This window comes from Apis mellifera, linkage group LG4 (genome assembly GCF_003254395.2).
Source record: "Apis mellifera strain DH4 linkage group LG4, Amel_HAv3.1, whole genome shotgun sequence".
NCBI classification, from domain to species: Eukaryota; Metazoa; Arthropoda; class Insecta; order Hymenoptera; family Apidae; genus Apis; species Apis mellifera.
In genome coordinates this window covers 9,269,993-9,287,098 of record NC_037641.1, presented here as the reverse complement: position 1 = coordinate 9,287,098, position 17,106 = coordinate 9,269,993, and the positions used below count along the sequence as shown (strand labels likewise).

The following is a 17,106-nucleotide window of genomic DNA, read 5'->3' as shown; positions in this document are numbered from 1 at the left end:
GTCCGTATATACGTGCATCGTGAAACCAATAATCACGCGGGAAGCGCGATATTCCCTCGGCGGAGGGATTAAGCCTAAGACACGCAAACGGTCACGTTTTAAGAGAGACGATGATGACAAAATAACAAGTTCCACGAATAGATCGGGCGTGGATCGGTTGCACAGTTGCACGCTTCTTTACCTCCCTCCGCCCGTCCCCGAGTTTCTCTTTAATATCTTCGACATCGATGCGATCGAGCCTGCTATGCGTGAAAGATATTCCGTAAGATCGCTCGTGCGAGATGAGCAACAAAATTATCTTCCCCTCTCCGTGTTAAACGGGTAAAAGGTAAAAATTTGTATTTTCCCCGTTTCGAAGAAATCCTTCTTCGACTGACATTTATTGATATACGATTGTAATATGAAATTTAATTACCGCAAATTCTGATTGAAATTTAGAAAATTGATGGACAACATCGTAATAAATATATCTGTTGATATATGTTAAAGAGAGAGAGAGGGAAGTAAGATTTAGTTATAGATAATTTATTCTTCTTTATCCTGAAAAGAATTTTGTCTCTAAAGAATAAAGTTACACTCGAGATTCTTTAATCGAACGAAAGGCTAATATTTGCATTTCTATCGTAACGACAAAGTTAAGTCAAATTTTCTTCCACTAAAAAAGTTTACAATTCCAATTAGAATCTAAAATTTCAAAAAATAATTCCAAAGATAAACGATACTTTCGATCCGGTTCCAAGAAAAATCGATCAATCAAAATTCTTCGTGTCTCTTCTCTAATCGCGTTAACAAACTTGCCAATAATCCTAATAGAATTAATAATATTGATCGATGAAATGATATTGGAAAACAGTATCAAAAAAAAAATTGGAACCGAGATGGGAGAATATCCATGAGAATAAAAAGATTGGTGTGAAATAGACCGTCTCGGGGGAATTACCTCTCTGTCCAGCAATTTGTTCAAGTAAATATTGGCCTCGGTCGGGCTAAAATTCTCGACCCGAATCACGTCGCTGCCAGGTTGATCTCTAACGCCGAACGTCAGGCTGTCACCGTCAGGATCGACGCCGCGAAGCCTGTAAATTAAACTGCCTGCAACAGAAACCAGTCGGCACGAATCGCAACGCGATACACCAGGAAACGATAAAGGCGTGATTAATTTTAAACGCGCGATATCGGGCAGCGATGATATCGAGGATGCTCGGTCACTGGAGGATGGTCGAAACAGGCGTGGAAAATTTGTACGAATTTTTTTTTTTTTTTCTAAAGAAATATATTTATCAACACGGGTATAAATATCTCTGGCGTGTAATAATGAAACTTAATCTCTAAGATTACGAAAGCATCGAATTACGAAACGAAAAAGGGGAGAAAAAAAAAATCAAAATTAAATACACTTTTATGGTATATTTTAGCAATAAAGAAAATAAAGTGATTATTACAATTTGAAATTAATCCTGGTAATTAAAAACGGAAGTAATAACTTTAAGAATAATCTTTTTTTTCCCCGTGTAAATAAATAATTTATACACGGTTTAAAAGTAATTATACGCCAAAGTTATTATTATTTTCTCCTTCCTTGTTTAAAAATATATATGATATATGAGAAACGTAATGTTATATTTTTTTCTTAACGAAGTTTCGAGTTTTTTAAGGAATGTTATTATTCCGTTCTGAACCACGTGGCGTGTTAACCGAGGCAGAATCAAGTTCCATATGTCCTTACCAACTGGCGTATCAGGTCCTTCTTTCTGCCTGAGAATGATTTCCGTTTGGCCGTCGATCAGGAAACGCGGTGGATTGTTCCTTGCCGAGCAACTGGACAAAAGGCAGGCGAACACGAAACCGAGCCATTCCAACTTAAACCTAGGCCTCTTGTAGGATCGCAACAGCCATGAAAACGTGATGATCGGCTTCGTCGAGGTCATCTTGATGGCAAACTTCGCTTAATTGGCATGATTATCGTTGACCGTCGACTGGAAACTTTCTTAACTTGCTTCCAATCTGAAATTTTTAAATTTTTAAATAGAAAAAAAAAAGAAAAACCATTTGGAAACACGATTCTATCGTAATAAACATTTAAAAGCATCAATGATTAAAAATTGAAAATTCCTTCGAGTCAAATTAAACGTGTATATTCAAAATTCCATCCAATATAATTTATATATATTTCTTCTTCTAAACCTATCTCAAATTTCTAATTTCAACTAAAGTAACAAGCTCGTTATAGCAATAATTTGATTCGTACTGGAATAAAAAATTAGTATTTATCGTACTTTCACAACGAAATGATTGAAGACGTATTAAAACATCAATTAAGAAACGGTTGTAGTAACAATAATTAATATATTCGTTGAAGCATTCAAGCAAACATTCTATCGTGCTATCGTGTACTATATATAAAATCCTATTAATAAATTACCACGATAATCAGTTGGAATATATCAAACTTGTTTTGAACCTATTTACACGTTAAATCGGAGAGAAACTGCGTACATTATTTATATATAGAAAAGAAATAATCGTCTTCTTTTTTCTTTTTTTTTTTTTTTTTTTTTTGGAAAAAAATTCAAATTCTTCTTGGAAGCATTTAAATCGATGCGCCACTTTCGAGCGCGTGTCACTTTCACGCTCGTATCGATAGCTCGGTGATTTTGCTAAGTAGGAGGGGAGGGGGGAGGCCGACTTCTAGGAATCGAAACGAGTCCACGGAATCGTGTGGATCGCAAAGTTAATTAGTTCAATGGCGCAACGTTGGGTGCCGTAATTGGCGGCGTTGGAGAAAACGAGGGAGGATGGGGAATGGAGAAGAAGAATCGTGGAACTAGAAGTGGCTGAAAAATGTAACTCGGGCAGAAGGAAAGCGCGAGTAAACCGGTTGTCGGATGAAAAAGGTTATAGATTTTCTCGTGGCACGCGAACCGATTTCTCTTCGATGGGTGAAAATTCATCCTCGATAACGTTTCGTATCACAATTGAGAAAATTCAGGAAAGTGGAGAATGGAAATTTTACAAAGCGGAGAAGTAGAAAGTTTGACAGGATGGAGAATGGAAAAATTTGCAATTTGTGCGAGAAAAATTAAGTAATAATCGATATCGTTGACGATACGATTATTGCCACTTAATTGTGAATAAATTTCGATCGATGAACGGGCTTATTAACGAAGAAAATATTTATTTAAAATTCCGTCGATATCTCTCGCTTCGCTTGTCTTGGCAATCGAGGATCGTTCGTTTATGAACCATTTGTTCGACTACATTAGCGTGTAATTAACAAGATTCGAGTTATATTACCTGTGTAAACTATTGTTTGTTTTATGAATATATAAGTAAGTCGTTATATAATATAGTTATAATGATATTTGAAAGAAATTTTTCTGTTTATTTCTTGTCATAATCGAGCGTTTTCAAGAAAGAAAATTAATTTTTAATGGCGATCCTCGCACCTGTTACGTTCAATTTGTCACTTGATAAACTGTTTCCCCCCCCTCCCTTTACTTTCTCTCCACGACGAAATGCTTTGTGTTCAATGTCAAGATTGTCAAGAGTCACGAATGAGCGCAATTAAACGAAGTGAAAGCTCGCAGGAAGTCGCAGTTGGTTTCTCACGACGTCGTTGTTATACCGCATAACTGTAATACAAGCGTGAAAAAACGAAATGAGTTTCCTTCTTCCAGAAGAAACCAATTTGTGAGACATTGGATTCTACGCTTCATTCTCTTCGATCTCGGATTATTTCGCCTCAGATTTTAACCTTGTTTTACTTCTAACATGCAAATTCTATAAATATGTTCTAAATATTCTCCTCTCTACAATGGAGATAATTTAATTTAGAGAAAAATTTGATTCAATTTGATTTACAAGAGAATTTACAATATAATTGTTATCGTTAAAGTACAATCGAATATTTTGTTTAAGAAATATACAACTTTTTTTTGCAAATGTATGAATTCGAATAAAATGGAAAGGAATAAAATTGTTTTCGCATGCAACCATTAATTACATAACAATTCGTTCGTTGATCTTGCATCTACTTGCTTGCACGTCCAACGTCTAACTTTCAATACAATTTTGCTTTTATTCGAAAAATGTGGATCAATTATTTCTAGTATAGATAGATGAGAATCCAGAGAATCTAAATTAAATCTTAAAGCGTTAAATAATGAAATTATCATCTGCAAGATTATACGATAGATTCTACGTTAATGCTATTTCAGATAAATGGTTAATCGGAACACCGGAGAACTATGATTCTTTAATTAATAAAAGAATTAATTGCTGAACATAATAATAATGACACTTTATCATTAAAATCGTTAGAAACAACATAATGTGATTTCATTATCACGATTTTGTAATTCTAAATTAAATAAGGATATATTTTTTTTTTAAATTTAAAATATATGATATAAAGTATTTCGTTTGAATAAATTTTCCGGATTCGAGGTTAGCAAGAGAGCCATTTTCCTTAATTAAATGTTAAAATAAAAGTCATATTTTTAATTAACGCAAATAATTCACGTTGGAATCGCTGATTTTTGTAAATATATATATATATATATATATATTTCCTTCTTCTGGAAAATTATTAATTTCCTTCCAGTCAGATCAACATTCTCATTTATTAAAAATTTTGTACACAATATTTCCTTCTTGCTCTTTGAATTTAAATAATTTTCTTCGCTTATGTTCAATTAGATCTCTAGATTATACACATAATTATAAATAATTGTATAAGTGGCGGTAACAGTTAGAAAAATTACCATCGATAAATATTCGATCGCGGATGGAAATCAAAAAGCTTGTAGAAGCAGTGAAATTTATCGCACGTTAAAAACGTTAATGCGCGAAACACGTAGCATTTCGGGCGAGAGACTCAAGATAAATGGAAAACTTATGCTTAAGGGAACAATATTAGCCGGCGATTATCACGCGATCGATCAAGAGCACCGAATGCAAATTACGGTGGTGGCGGGCCGGGATGAAGCGGTGGACGGTTGTTGAACCACGCCAACTTCATTAAACGCCCGTTCAGCGACTTCTCCCCGTGGTGGTAACTCGTTCGCCATTCGTAGACAGAGGCATCCGGCCGTGGTCAGTGGTCTGCAAGGCCGATGCCCGGAAACCAGATAGTTAAGCCAGATTACGAAACACCATTAATTCAGTCCCGAAGCATCTAGATTGGCAGAAGGAGTCGTGACCAAGATGACCAACCTTTCTTCCTTTTTCTTCGAAATTACGCATCATACGTAACCGCCACTTTTCTTCTTCTTCTTCTTCTTCTTCTTCTTGCGAACACCGCTTACGCGTGATAATTGTACGAAAGGGAGCGTAGCTAACCATATATATTCAAATTTAAATCTATCCCCTTCTCTCTGAATGGATCTCTGAACCAGCTATGACTTGGTAATGTTTCGTGCATCAGATTTCACGAATATTCTTACGAATATTTCCTCCGTTTAACGTTATGTTATAAATTCAACAGAGTCGATTTATATGGAAAGTGGTAGTTCAAAGTTGCTTCAAAAATCAAATTGTTCGAAAGAATTAAATTTTTTGGTTGTAAAGATGTTGAAAGCAGTGTTCGCCAATTTTCTGTTTAAGATGGAAATTTTCTGTTTCATTTTTTTAAATGATAAGCGATTGATAGATAAGGATAGATTCGAAGATATTTTTCGCGCCACGAATAGTTCGACACTTTGGGAATACTTACGAATATATGCCATGTAGTGTTCTTGTTGCCAACAGAGTGTGTCGGCCACGCTCTTGACTTTTAAGACTGAAGGTTCGTTGTTTTCATACGATCCGAAAATGGCACCGTAACAATTAGGGCGATAGTACGCTGATTGAAGTTTACAGTTACCTTTCTTTCTTTCTTTCTCTCTTTTTTTTATTTATTCTTACGAAGAACAGTGATCGATATCGATCACTCGTTGAAACACGCCGTTAGATCTTTGGAAACCAAGTTTTCTTCGCTTTATTCAAGGACGTGCAGAAAAAACCGGAGTTTAAATCAGGGATTTCCTCTTCTCTTATTAATCGATACCGATGCAATTTTAAGAATCGACCTAATTTCAACTGAACATTCCTTCCATAAAGAACTATCTCTAATACCGTTGCTTCTCATAATTAATATAAGAATATTACGAACCGTAATATGTATACCATTTAGTTTTTAAAAAAATTCCGTTTCGCGTAATTCCAACTACAATTCAATCATTTTTTCAACGATACAAGCGAAAATTATTAAAAAAAAATTCCTACGCGATTCGAATTCGAGACAAAAGATCCTGGCCAATTAACAGGCAGGATTGTTAATCCGAATGGCAAGGACGCCCATTGTGTCCCGCTCTGGAGGAAGCTTTTTATGCACGGTGTTGTCCGTCTAAAATATAGACGGTGTAAGGTCGTGTTTCAAACGAGGGATACTCCGAGGTATTGCGTGACGTCATTTCCTACACCTGCCATGCATGCTTCCGAATGATAACACTGCACGTGGTATTGGCACACCCCACACACACACCACACCGCCTCCTCCTCCCCCCACGGCTTCACCCCCGTCCAGGATGCATCGTTGCGTGACGGCCGTCGACTCGCATCGCCGATACGTTCCACGATCGTTCCTTCCTTTCCTTGACGCGATTCCCGTCGTTTTTCCACAACGATAAATTCCGCCTCGCCGCGATAATTGTGCCTCCTTCTTCACAAATTTTTCGTTCCATCTCGGTCCATTTTTTTTTTACGGTTAGAATAATTTCATCCCTTGGCGAGATCTGTGAAATTTATGTATTACACTCGTGTCGATATAATCGACAGAAGAATGCAACGTTTCGTTCACTGTGTTTATATGTATAGTATAATGAAGAATTTTTTCCATTAAATTCTATTTACGATTGCTTTAACGATAATTACGAAGCTTTTGAAACAACTTGCTTGGGAAGGTATTAATCCAATGGATGGGTATTAATTTTGTAGAATATCGAAAATTTTCTTTTTTTTTTCGATATCGAAAGAGATTTTGCAAAAGAGAATCTGTAATTTCTACGCGTAACAATTATGCAATTTAAAAAAAAAAATGGTGACATCGAACTATGGCTCTCTCGAAAGGTATCGGTTACGCGTACAAGTATTGGTTACTTCTTCGATCGAGTTACATATTCCTACCAAGTTATTGACTATGTAAGTGTCTTACCCTGGTTGGTAAGATAAACGAGTTACTACATCTCGTTGAGAGATTAAGAGGATATTTCGTTCAGAAACTGGACGAAATTCGGTCGGGATATTAATGCATTTGGAATAATTATTGAGAATTGGAATCTTTATAGCGAGTTAAAAATAACAGCTTGTAATAGGCGATTGTTTCTCAAAAACTCAATAAGAGGATAAATCTGCAATTAATACAAATTTCTCTGTATTATCATAATTTCTTGCAAGGAATAACTGTACGATCTTAATAACGAATAATATTCCCACGCTCAAACAATTATTCATATAATTAAACACAATCTATCTCGTTAAATCGCGTCTTACGTTGTTGTGTAGTAAACCGGTTGCGTTAAATACGTAATTCGCGTCGTTGAATTATCTCTTTATTCCACATTTTATTGCTCTCTGCCTAATTTACGTTCCCCTTTAAAAATTCGTCTCTAAAAAAAAAAAAAAGAAGACGAAGAATCTCGCGGTGATTACGCAAAGCGAGATGTATTCCGTGAGAACGTGAATCCTCTCCTGTGGGTAAGAAACAACAACGTAGAAGTAATTACAAGGAGCCCAATAATGTTCAGGATAAATGAAAAAGAGAAATGGGTATTTCGTAATGTCGTTTGTTACGTGGCACGGATGAAAAGTGATTATATCGATGTCCTTTATATCTCATTCCAGAGATTGCGTCACGAAATATTAATGGTTAATTGTTAATGACTGATGTGTGTAGAAAGAGAGAGAAAGAAAGAGAAATTGAGGACAATGGCGATCGTGTTCAATTTTTGCAGCATTTGCGTCCCCATTGTTGGTTTTAATTTTCATTCTCATCGATTCTTAGTCGTAGAACGTATACAAAGATTTATGAAAGGGAGATAAATGGTAAAATGGGACGTAAACATTGCCACGTAAACATTGTTTTGACAATCGGCAATTCGTTTATTAATTTTAACATTTCATTTACGCGTCACTTATTACATATCCACTTACTTACAATATACGTTTCTATCCTTTAATTACAGAGAGAGAAGCAAATCAACGTTACAAAAGAATTTTTTTCCTTCTTTCTCACAGACAAGTATTTATGATAAGTTAACGTAGCTTCTTTACTCGCGTAACATACTTCGAAGCCTAATTCACAGAATCAGTTCTAATTGCATACCAGAGAATCGAATTATACACTGATATAATTCACAGAGGCGCGATAGACACGCTATCTGTAACTGTCATACTTTGAAAGTGTGCTGCCAAACTTGTCAAAAAATGAAGGAAAGATAATAATAAGGATCGATACTCACGATATCCATCGTAAAATTGTTCTTCCTCCGCCACATATTCTTGAAAATTGTCTACTTTATTTCTGTATAATGTTGCACTGGAAAAAATTATTCTTTTCTCTCTCCGATACCGTTGCACTCTTTAGAAAAATATCTCTCTTATTTCGATTCGATTCTTTTGTTGGACAAAAAACAATCACTGCCTCGGTAAACGCACGCACGCAACAGATACGATAATAATAAATCGTATAACCACGTTCTTTCTAAACTTTCACTGGTAACATGTCACTTTACTTAAAAGTCAACGATTTATTTCACTTTCGTTCGTGGAAATAATAATTCTTCCAACGTTATCCAAGATCTCCCCGACGTTCACGACGGCTTATTTCATCGAGGACAATTTGCCAAGTTCGGTATAAAGGCGAGATTTTGCTTAAGCAGCCTCGTCTCGACGGTAACCGCCGTCTGTCAGCATGTTACTGATAAACCGCCTGTGAGAAGAGGCGCAGCGTGTTCACCTGGCCAGGTGAGCTCTCGCCGGTATACTGAACGTTCGCCTACGGCAATAAACTCCATTTACCCACGGTAGTCGATCACCCTCACCGACTCTGTTTACAGCCGCCACCTTTACAATTAATCGTGTAAATCTTGGAACAAATTTGCGACAGATTATAAATATAATAATATTATTAAATTGTCGTCTATCGTCTACACAATCTTCGATTTGATAAATAGAATTCGAATAGGTGTAATTAATTTTTATTGTATAAGTTAAAAAATTGATCTACATCTACCTATTTTCGAAACGAAACGAAGAAATGATTTTTTTCTTCGATCGTAAATAAATAAAAAAAATGTCCTCGCGTATAATCTCTTGGAAACGTTGGGAAGAAATAACATAGAGGGATAGAAGGAGAGACGGAAATGTCTATCGATGATGACTGTCTATCGAAGGATCGGTCACCTGTTCAGGTGGACTCACGACGGCGAACTGAAGGCGGAATCGAGACAGAAGCGTGTTGAGGATCGGTGCCCGGTGTTTCGTTCTGCGGCGTGAGCACTGACCGTACACAGAATATCACAAAACGTACGGTTGTTCGAAGTTAAATTCAGCCCATCGTGCTCCCCGAGCCATGCACCGACGGATTTCCCCTCTTTGTGTCGTCGTTGTGATCATTCGTGTTTCGACATCCACACGGAATTTCACACTTGTGAGAACGAAAATTTGGAAATTTTACAACAATTTACGAAAAATGATCTTATTTCTATTAAATTTTTAAAAAAAAAAATTAACGTTAGCTCTTATTAAAGATAAAAATTCTGATTGTAACATCGCGTTGTAATTTTAATTATTTATTTATGAAATACTGGTTCTTTAAAGAAGAAATATATTATTTGTTTGTTTGCGATTAAACAACGTTGAAGTTGAAATAATTTTTTTTAAAATTTCAAAAGATGGTATTTCCTCTGTTCGTCGTAAAAACCAGTTTAACCCTTTATGAATTTTCCTGTTTTATCGTGCGCAGATGTTATCGACGAACAAGATAACCTACCGACGTTCCTTTCTCTTCTCCATTTAACGAAAGAACGGCCCAAGAAAATTCATGCACCTCGTTTACGACGTGGCCATACGTATGCTCACGATTTTATCAATTCCAGATGTTACATTAACGCGTTTTATCCCCCGTCGAGATACCGAAACCAGGTACGAAACGTACTTACCACAAGTTCATTGAACCAAACTAATGCTACTTCTTCATTCGCGTTTAGATGTCGCTCACTGTATTCGCTCGTCAATTTCGTTGGAAATAAATAATGAATATCTTAATTTAAACTTTATCAAGTTTAATTAATAACTCAATCATGATCAAAATTTTAATACTTCATTTATATAATTTTATAATTTATATATATATATATTTTAAATATTGTTTCTTCTTTTCTCTCTTCTCAGAAGAGATTGGACAATATATCTTCTCTTTTATTTGATAAAAAAATATACAAATATATTATAATTATTCTCGTTACGATTACATACGTAACATACAATATCAAATTCATATATTTCTTTCCAATTTTATCAAATTCTCGAACAATAATTCAAATATGTAAATTCTGAACTGTTTCATTTGATCAGACACTAAACTAAACTTTCTATTTCTATAAACGGGGTATATTACTTATCCACTCTATACACCTGTCAAAATAACAGTCATAAAGATATAGAATACGAGAGAAATATCTTCTTCCTTTTTTTTTTTCGAAGCTATAATCCAGTATCGAAAAATAAAATATCTCTTATAAATGTACATATATATATATAGGCGCGTGTTGCGTGGTAGTTCAATTGCTCGTTAATGCATGGTACTCTGTTTGGTGACTCAGAGGATCGGACTTCACGGTCACACGCACCTACCTTACCACCACGTAGCCCCAAGATAGCGAGCAGATTTTATTTTAAGGAGGACAGGTCTTTCTTCTCTTCCCTAGGACTTGTTCCCCGTTTGTTCGTTCAGAACGTTACGTGATGATGTTACTGTGTAAGAGTTTCCTCCTCGTTCGGTCGAAAAGTGTACGTACGTGTACACCACCGTGAATTCCAAGAGGACTGACCTTTCGTACTCCTTTATGCACACAGAGGATGAAGTAACTGTACCTACGTGATTTTTATTTGTACCATGTTCACAATGGATCCTAACGCTATACATCACGTGTACGCGTATTCATCTCTTGAAAGCTGAATTCGCATACGCGGCGGCTACCCGATTTCACGTCACTTTCGGCCACTTTTCTTCTCTTGGCGAAGTAAACTTCTATGCGAAGTTTTTGCTCGCAACACGATTCTTCCTTTATTAGAAAAAAGAAGAATATAGAAAGGAGTTAGTTAACATATTGCAAATTTTTTGACAACGTGCATTCTTTAGGGTAAATGTAGTAAATAGAGGTAGTAATAGGGGAGTAGAAGGGAGAATTAATTCTATATATTTTGTAACAATATTATATTCTTTAGGGTAGAGATATTAATAGGGTGGTTGATCAGTTTTTTTTTTAATAATTTTAATATCGATAATGTAACATGTATCGACATTTTATATAAACGAAAGGTACGAAATTAAATATCTTGGCACGTACGGTTGTTGCCGAGGAGGAATACGTGAATTACAAACACGGACAACAGTTAAATTTCCTGTTCCGTGTAGATTATATCATACGCGTATTGAATTTCAGAGCTGACTCTTTTTTTAAAACGTGTATTACACGCAGTCTGGATGATGTAATTACCGAAATATAAGCTGCCATGATTTTGTATAATACACAACTCGGTCCCAACTCGATCCTCGTTGTGATTTCTTCCAATTTCCTGGTACCTAAAAATAATTTTATCGTTAAGTTAAAAGTAGAAATATTCTGTTCATTTTTTTACTTACACGATGATTTTCTAATTCTGAATAACAGTATCGATATTCAGTAGCTTTTCAATCGTTGAAAATCAGAAATCCTGTAAACAAAAGGGAAAAATACATTATTCTTCCGTAAATGTCAATTAATAGATGTAACAATGTCAATTCCGAATATAGTATTGACTCTTCGAATAACAATTTATATCGTTCAATACATCATTTGGTTCTAACGAAGCTACATATCTGCCGTGTTGGCGTTGTGCCAGCCAAACATTATCGAACGTGATTATAGCTGAAAAGCTGAAATTAACTGTCGGTGATGGCTGTAAAAAAAAAAAAAAATTGTTCGCTTATTTCATAGAGAATAATTCAAAATGTAATTTAACGTTGAAAAATATATATATTTTTTTATTAATTCGTATCGACGAAAAAAAGTAACGAAGAAAAGAGAATAGTGGTCGAATAAAATAATAAAGATCGTTAGAAATTTAAAATATTTGTGGAAAAAGAAATGAGACGTCTTACGATTATATACTCTCGTCTCGGTAGTTGCACGACGGGGAAAAAAATTCCATTCGAAAGAGTCATGACACACATATCCGCTCCAAGTGACTCGTATCTCTCGAAGAACGCACAATTTTCATTGGATATCGGATCATTAAGCATCGACGACACGCTTACCCCGTCCAAAGCGCCAATTCCATATGCATCCGTATCGAGAATCTTCCTTTCTATTATACGATTTTTTTGCTATTATCCACTGGTAGTGGAACGTGATCCTCGCAATCGTGAAATCCAACTCGAAGACCTTGGTAACTCTTATATGGAATGCGAAGCGTAAGAAAGTATCCGAGAAATTCAATGATATTCACCTAGAGAAGAAACTCGTACCCGTGGGCGGAATATGAATGAGATGTCAAGGATGACCCGAAGAAGAAGAAGAAGAAGAAGAAGAAGAAGAGGAGAAAATAAAAAAAAAAAAAAAAGATCTTTAAAGAGATCTTTCTTTACCCTGTCTAGGATTTCATTGAAATGGAATTGAATGAATTCAATACGCCACGCCACTTCTCATTACGCAATACAGTTTGATAATTTATCACGGTGAAATGTACCTAACCTATCGTGTACGTGCTCCCAGTGCCACGAACGTCGAATCACGATCCTTCCAGCAAGAAGACCTTGGATGATTCTGTGGAAAAGGAGATTAAAGAATAATAAATGGAATATGAATTATTCGTACACGTATATCTATATATATACACGTATTATGCAAAGATAATTTAAACGAACCAAAAAAAAAAAAGATTCGAATTAGAATCTCAAATCCTTCTTTAAAAACAAAACTTTGAAATGAAGAGTACAAAAGAGTGTTGCAATCTTCTTATCGACAGGTTTCTCTGAAACTCGAGGCATCGGTCGATTCGATCGGACGTAAGCGCGGTCCCCTCAACGATATCGGCATCTCGTTTCAACGTAAGCACCTCCAATTAGTCGTCCTTATACCCGTGGCCATAATTCGTTTCTCATATTTCCCATTTATCCAGTTTCGCGAGCTTTTGTACGAGATTCGCGTATAGTGGTGAGCTCGTATATGTGTGTGTGTGTGTGTGTACAAGCTAAACAAAAAAGTGAAAGATGAACGTTACCAAAAAGAGCTCGTTGGTACACCAGAAGGAGTAGCTGCTGGTCCGGATGAAAAAAACGACGCCCTTTCTTCCAATGCATAAGCGTGCCTTCGGTACAGGTATTAACCTCCCTCTCGTTTCCCTTTCTCCTCTCTCTCTCTCTTTCTCTTTCTCTCTCTCTCTTTTTCTTCCTCTTTCTCTCTCTCTATCGGTGTATGTATGCGCTCTCCTGGCTATAGTCATCGGATTCTCTTTTAGGGACCGTGCTAAGACTGCCAGATGAAAGTATATAACCGGTTCGCAGCTGCAGCCAGACTGGAGACTGGGCATCGGCCGGCAACCAACAACCACACACCATGCCACATCTCTCTGGGCACACACCATGGCGCCAGGGGCGGATTCATCCATTCCAGTTGTGCACATACGTGCCCGTTTCGCATTTCGAAACTTTAATCCCATCGACCTCTCGAATCGATCGATTTAACCTCGTCCCATCGAATCGGGATTATTTACGAGAATTGTTTTTATTTATTTATTTTTTTGTCGAATCGGTGTTTTCACGGCAAGTGCTCTTCGAATCGTCGATTTACGCCGAGAAGATTTTTTTCTTTGATGAATATTATTTTGGATGGAATTTGACGGATCGAGAGGAAAATATAATTGCTAAATTTGGATTTTTCGTTGGAAATATATACGTTATTATTGCGATATATGGAGAAGAAATTACTCGTGGCCAAATCAGGAAGCGGATTTTATAATTGGGATAGAAAGGAACGGTATAATTTTGTTACTCGAAATAAAAATTATTGCGGGAAGAAGTAATTTCGCCGTCGTTTTTTTTTTTTTTGCGATTTTTTCACGAAAGCTTGGAATTCCGGCACGTTCAATGATACCCAATAATCAATAATTAATAAGCGCGATAGTGGGTCAGCGAGCAGTGAATAATAAGCATATATTTTACACCTAAAATAACCACGTGCAACGTTCGAAGGTATTCTCATCAAGTAACTGTTTCTCGGAGCTATTCTTTCAAATTACAGGGTACATGCATAAGCACTTTACAAGTAGTGCAAAAACAGAAGCCTAATAATTGGTACTCGCGTGTCGAAAAAAAAGAGAAAAAAAAAAAAGAAAAAAGAAGAAGCCATAGATTTTCATATGCCTCGCTCGCGATTTTTATGGAAAACAGAAGGAACGAAGGAAAGAAACTCCCTATTATTTTTAATTAATTCGAGTTTCAGCCTCTGGGTTGGATATTATTAACCGATTGACTACTCTCCTGACTACCGAAGGGTAGCGGAATCGTGATGGAGGCAAGGAAAAGAAAAAAATAAAAAAAAAAAAATAAAAAAGAAGGAAGGAAGGGAAGAGGATGGAAGAGAATGGCCGAAGGACATTTTGGACATAGTTCTCCGACTCCAAACTTCATGGACGTCGCGATAAACGTGTACAACGTTGTAAGCGATGAAGGACACGAGAATGCACGGTGGTTATCGTCGACACATTAGCATGCTCCCTTACGAAGATAATCGTCCGTGGTGCTTCTCGGCTCGTTATGTTTAATGGTAGACGTGAATTGAACGAGCTTGACCCACAATGTTGATGGGATGAGGAGCAAAGATCGACGAAAGATCGTATTAGAATGATCGTCGCTTTTATTTTCTTTTTTTCTTTTTAGCTTTTAAATTGTGGATTTTTCTTTTATTTTCAATAGGCTGGCATCGAAATGGGAGATTATTTCGAATTTTGGTAGAAATTTAAATAGTTTGCAATACAGATGCAAGAGTAAAAAGTAGAGTCTCGCATCTATTCGCAAGATTATTTATCGAGAAAATATTTCATTTCATTCTCTCCTCTCACTACTATACTTTTTTCGTTATAAGAGATTAAGTCGTCAATCTTATCGGTACGTTAAGCGTCCAAAAAGATATCGATGGAATGCGCGTTTAGTTTCTGTTTATCTTGGGCAGAAGTATCATAAGTATAATCTGCTAATTTCGTTTCGTACACGCGATATAAATTGCCATAAGATACTTGCGGTTTGGTACCAGGTCTGGTTAGGATTACACGAGTTGAAAATTTTAAGGTTTCCTTAATATCTTTCGCGCCCAGGATAGATATTAAACCGATAAAGATTTCATTATTAGGTTATAACGATATCGAACAGTTTTGTAACAAAATTTTGTCGATATGTTATTTTGCAAGATTTTAAATTATTCTGTTTGAAATCTCAATTACTAGTTTTATTTTATTTTTCTTAAGATTCTTAAGAAACACAAACGCTAATATTTATTTATACGTGGCAACGATTAATATTAATATAATGATGAGATTAAAGACACATCTAATATTAAACTTCTTAATGTAAAAGAACGAGAGTCGTGTACGATCAATACTCGTTTATCTTCATTATCTCGTTTTTTTCAACGACGTATTCATATATCACGTCGTACACAATCATCCATTTTGTCTTGCGAATTCATCTTTATAATATAATTTTGTAATAAATAGAACAACGAATCACATTGGAAAGTCGAATACAAAATACGTAGATGGAAAAAAAGATGGAGTATATACGAAAAAAGTGTCGATTTGCCAAATTTACCCATCTCGACAATCTCCTCCCATCTTTCCAAAATTATCTTCTCGTCGCTACATTCATCTCTATTAATTGATTATTAAATTCTAACGCGACAGCAAATGTTTAACAGAGATTGGCGAAACGAAAAATTCGAGGAGAGGAGAAATTTTCGAATTCCAAAAAATGCAAGGAATCGAAACGAAGAAGAAAAAAGAAAAAAGAAAAGAACGCGATTCGTGAAACGATGACGATGATCGAGGCGAGGGCACCTCCTCAATTCAGGAAGCCCTCGATCCGAGCATGAGGGGCGACGCACAAACGAAAGGAACTACGTCAGGGGCATACTCGGCGCAGCATGTGAGTCGCGGAGCAGAGAGGTGAGGAGGTAGTGTGTCGCCCAGGTGCCCGACCGGCCTTTGCCGAACTCACCTCCACCTCCTCTTCTCCATCCAGGCCTGCTTCTCTCCATTCTCCTCTCTCTCTCTCTCTCTCTCTTTCTTTCTCTCTCCCCCCTCTCTCCCTCTCTCTCTCCCCAGGACACACGCTCTCCTCCAAGCCGTCCGTTTCCTTCCTCGCTAGTCCGCCCAGAGTCGCTCGCTCTCTCTCCATCCACAGCGTCTCTTCCTAACCTCTCTCCACTCCCGAGCACCACCGGCCTCCGCTTTCCTCTTATCCGTGCCATTGGCCATTAGCGATTGCCGTCCACCGTATCATCAGGCCCCGCAGTAATGGGACCTCTTACGGACCTGCGGGCCCCAGTCGTTCGTCGCGCGCCTCCGTCGAGCCTTACTCCCCGCGCCCAACTTAGCCCTCTCCCTCTCCCTCTTCTCCCCTTTCTCCCCCTCTCTCTCCCTCTCTCTCTCTCTCCCTCCCTCTCGCATCCCCTCTCTCTCCCCCCTCGCCCACCTCCTCGGTTCGGCTACCACGTGATTTAGCGGGTTACGTCTAACCGCTCTCGACCTTTCGTCTGTCGGATCTACGTAGCCGATAACCCGGACACCGGCCACGGAGAGGAGGTTCGC

At 37.1% G+C, this 17,106-nt stretch overlaps 2 protein-coding genes and 1 long non-coding RNA gene across 4 annotated transcripts in view; 1 reads left to right on the top strand and 2 right to left on the bottom strand.

Annotated features, from left to right (window-relative positions):
• LOC411023 (cadherin-23) overlaps window positions 1-9,672 on the bottom strand; it is a 43,025-nt gene extending 33,353 nt beyond the window's left edge. The window contains exons 1-3 of one of the 2 annotated variants that reach the window (XM_026440246.1): window positions 8,499-9,672; window positions 1,727-2,004; window positions 941-1,092 (exon numbers count right to left, since the gene is read on the bottom strand). In XM_026440246.1, coding sequence (XP_026296031.1) covers window positions 941-1,092; window positions 1,727-1,928 — 354 coding nt within the window. In that variant the 5' untranslated portion in view covers window positions 1,929-2,004; window positions 8,499-9,672. The remainder of the gene's footprint in view (window positions 1-940; window positions 1,093-1,726; window positions 2,005-8,498) is intronic. The other variant, XM_016911799.2, reaches the window with a different exon arrangement.
• LOC408803 (tensin-1) overlaps window positions 1-17,106 on the top strand; it is a 247,322-nt gene that overhangs the window by 22,022 nt on the left and 208,194 nt on the right. The window lies entirely within an intron of this gene.
• Window positions 11,790-15,748, bottom strand: LOC102655281. Its single transcript, XR_410289.3, has 3 exons — window positions 13,525-15,748; window positions 11,906-11,976; window positions 11,790-11,845 (listed from the first exon to the last, which is right to left on the bottom strand). It is a non-coding gene; the product is annotated as an uncharacterized LOC102655281 (long non-coding RNA).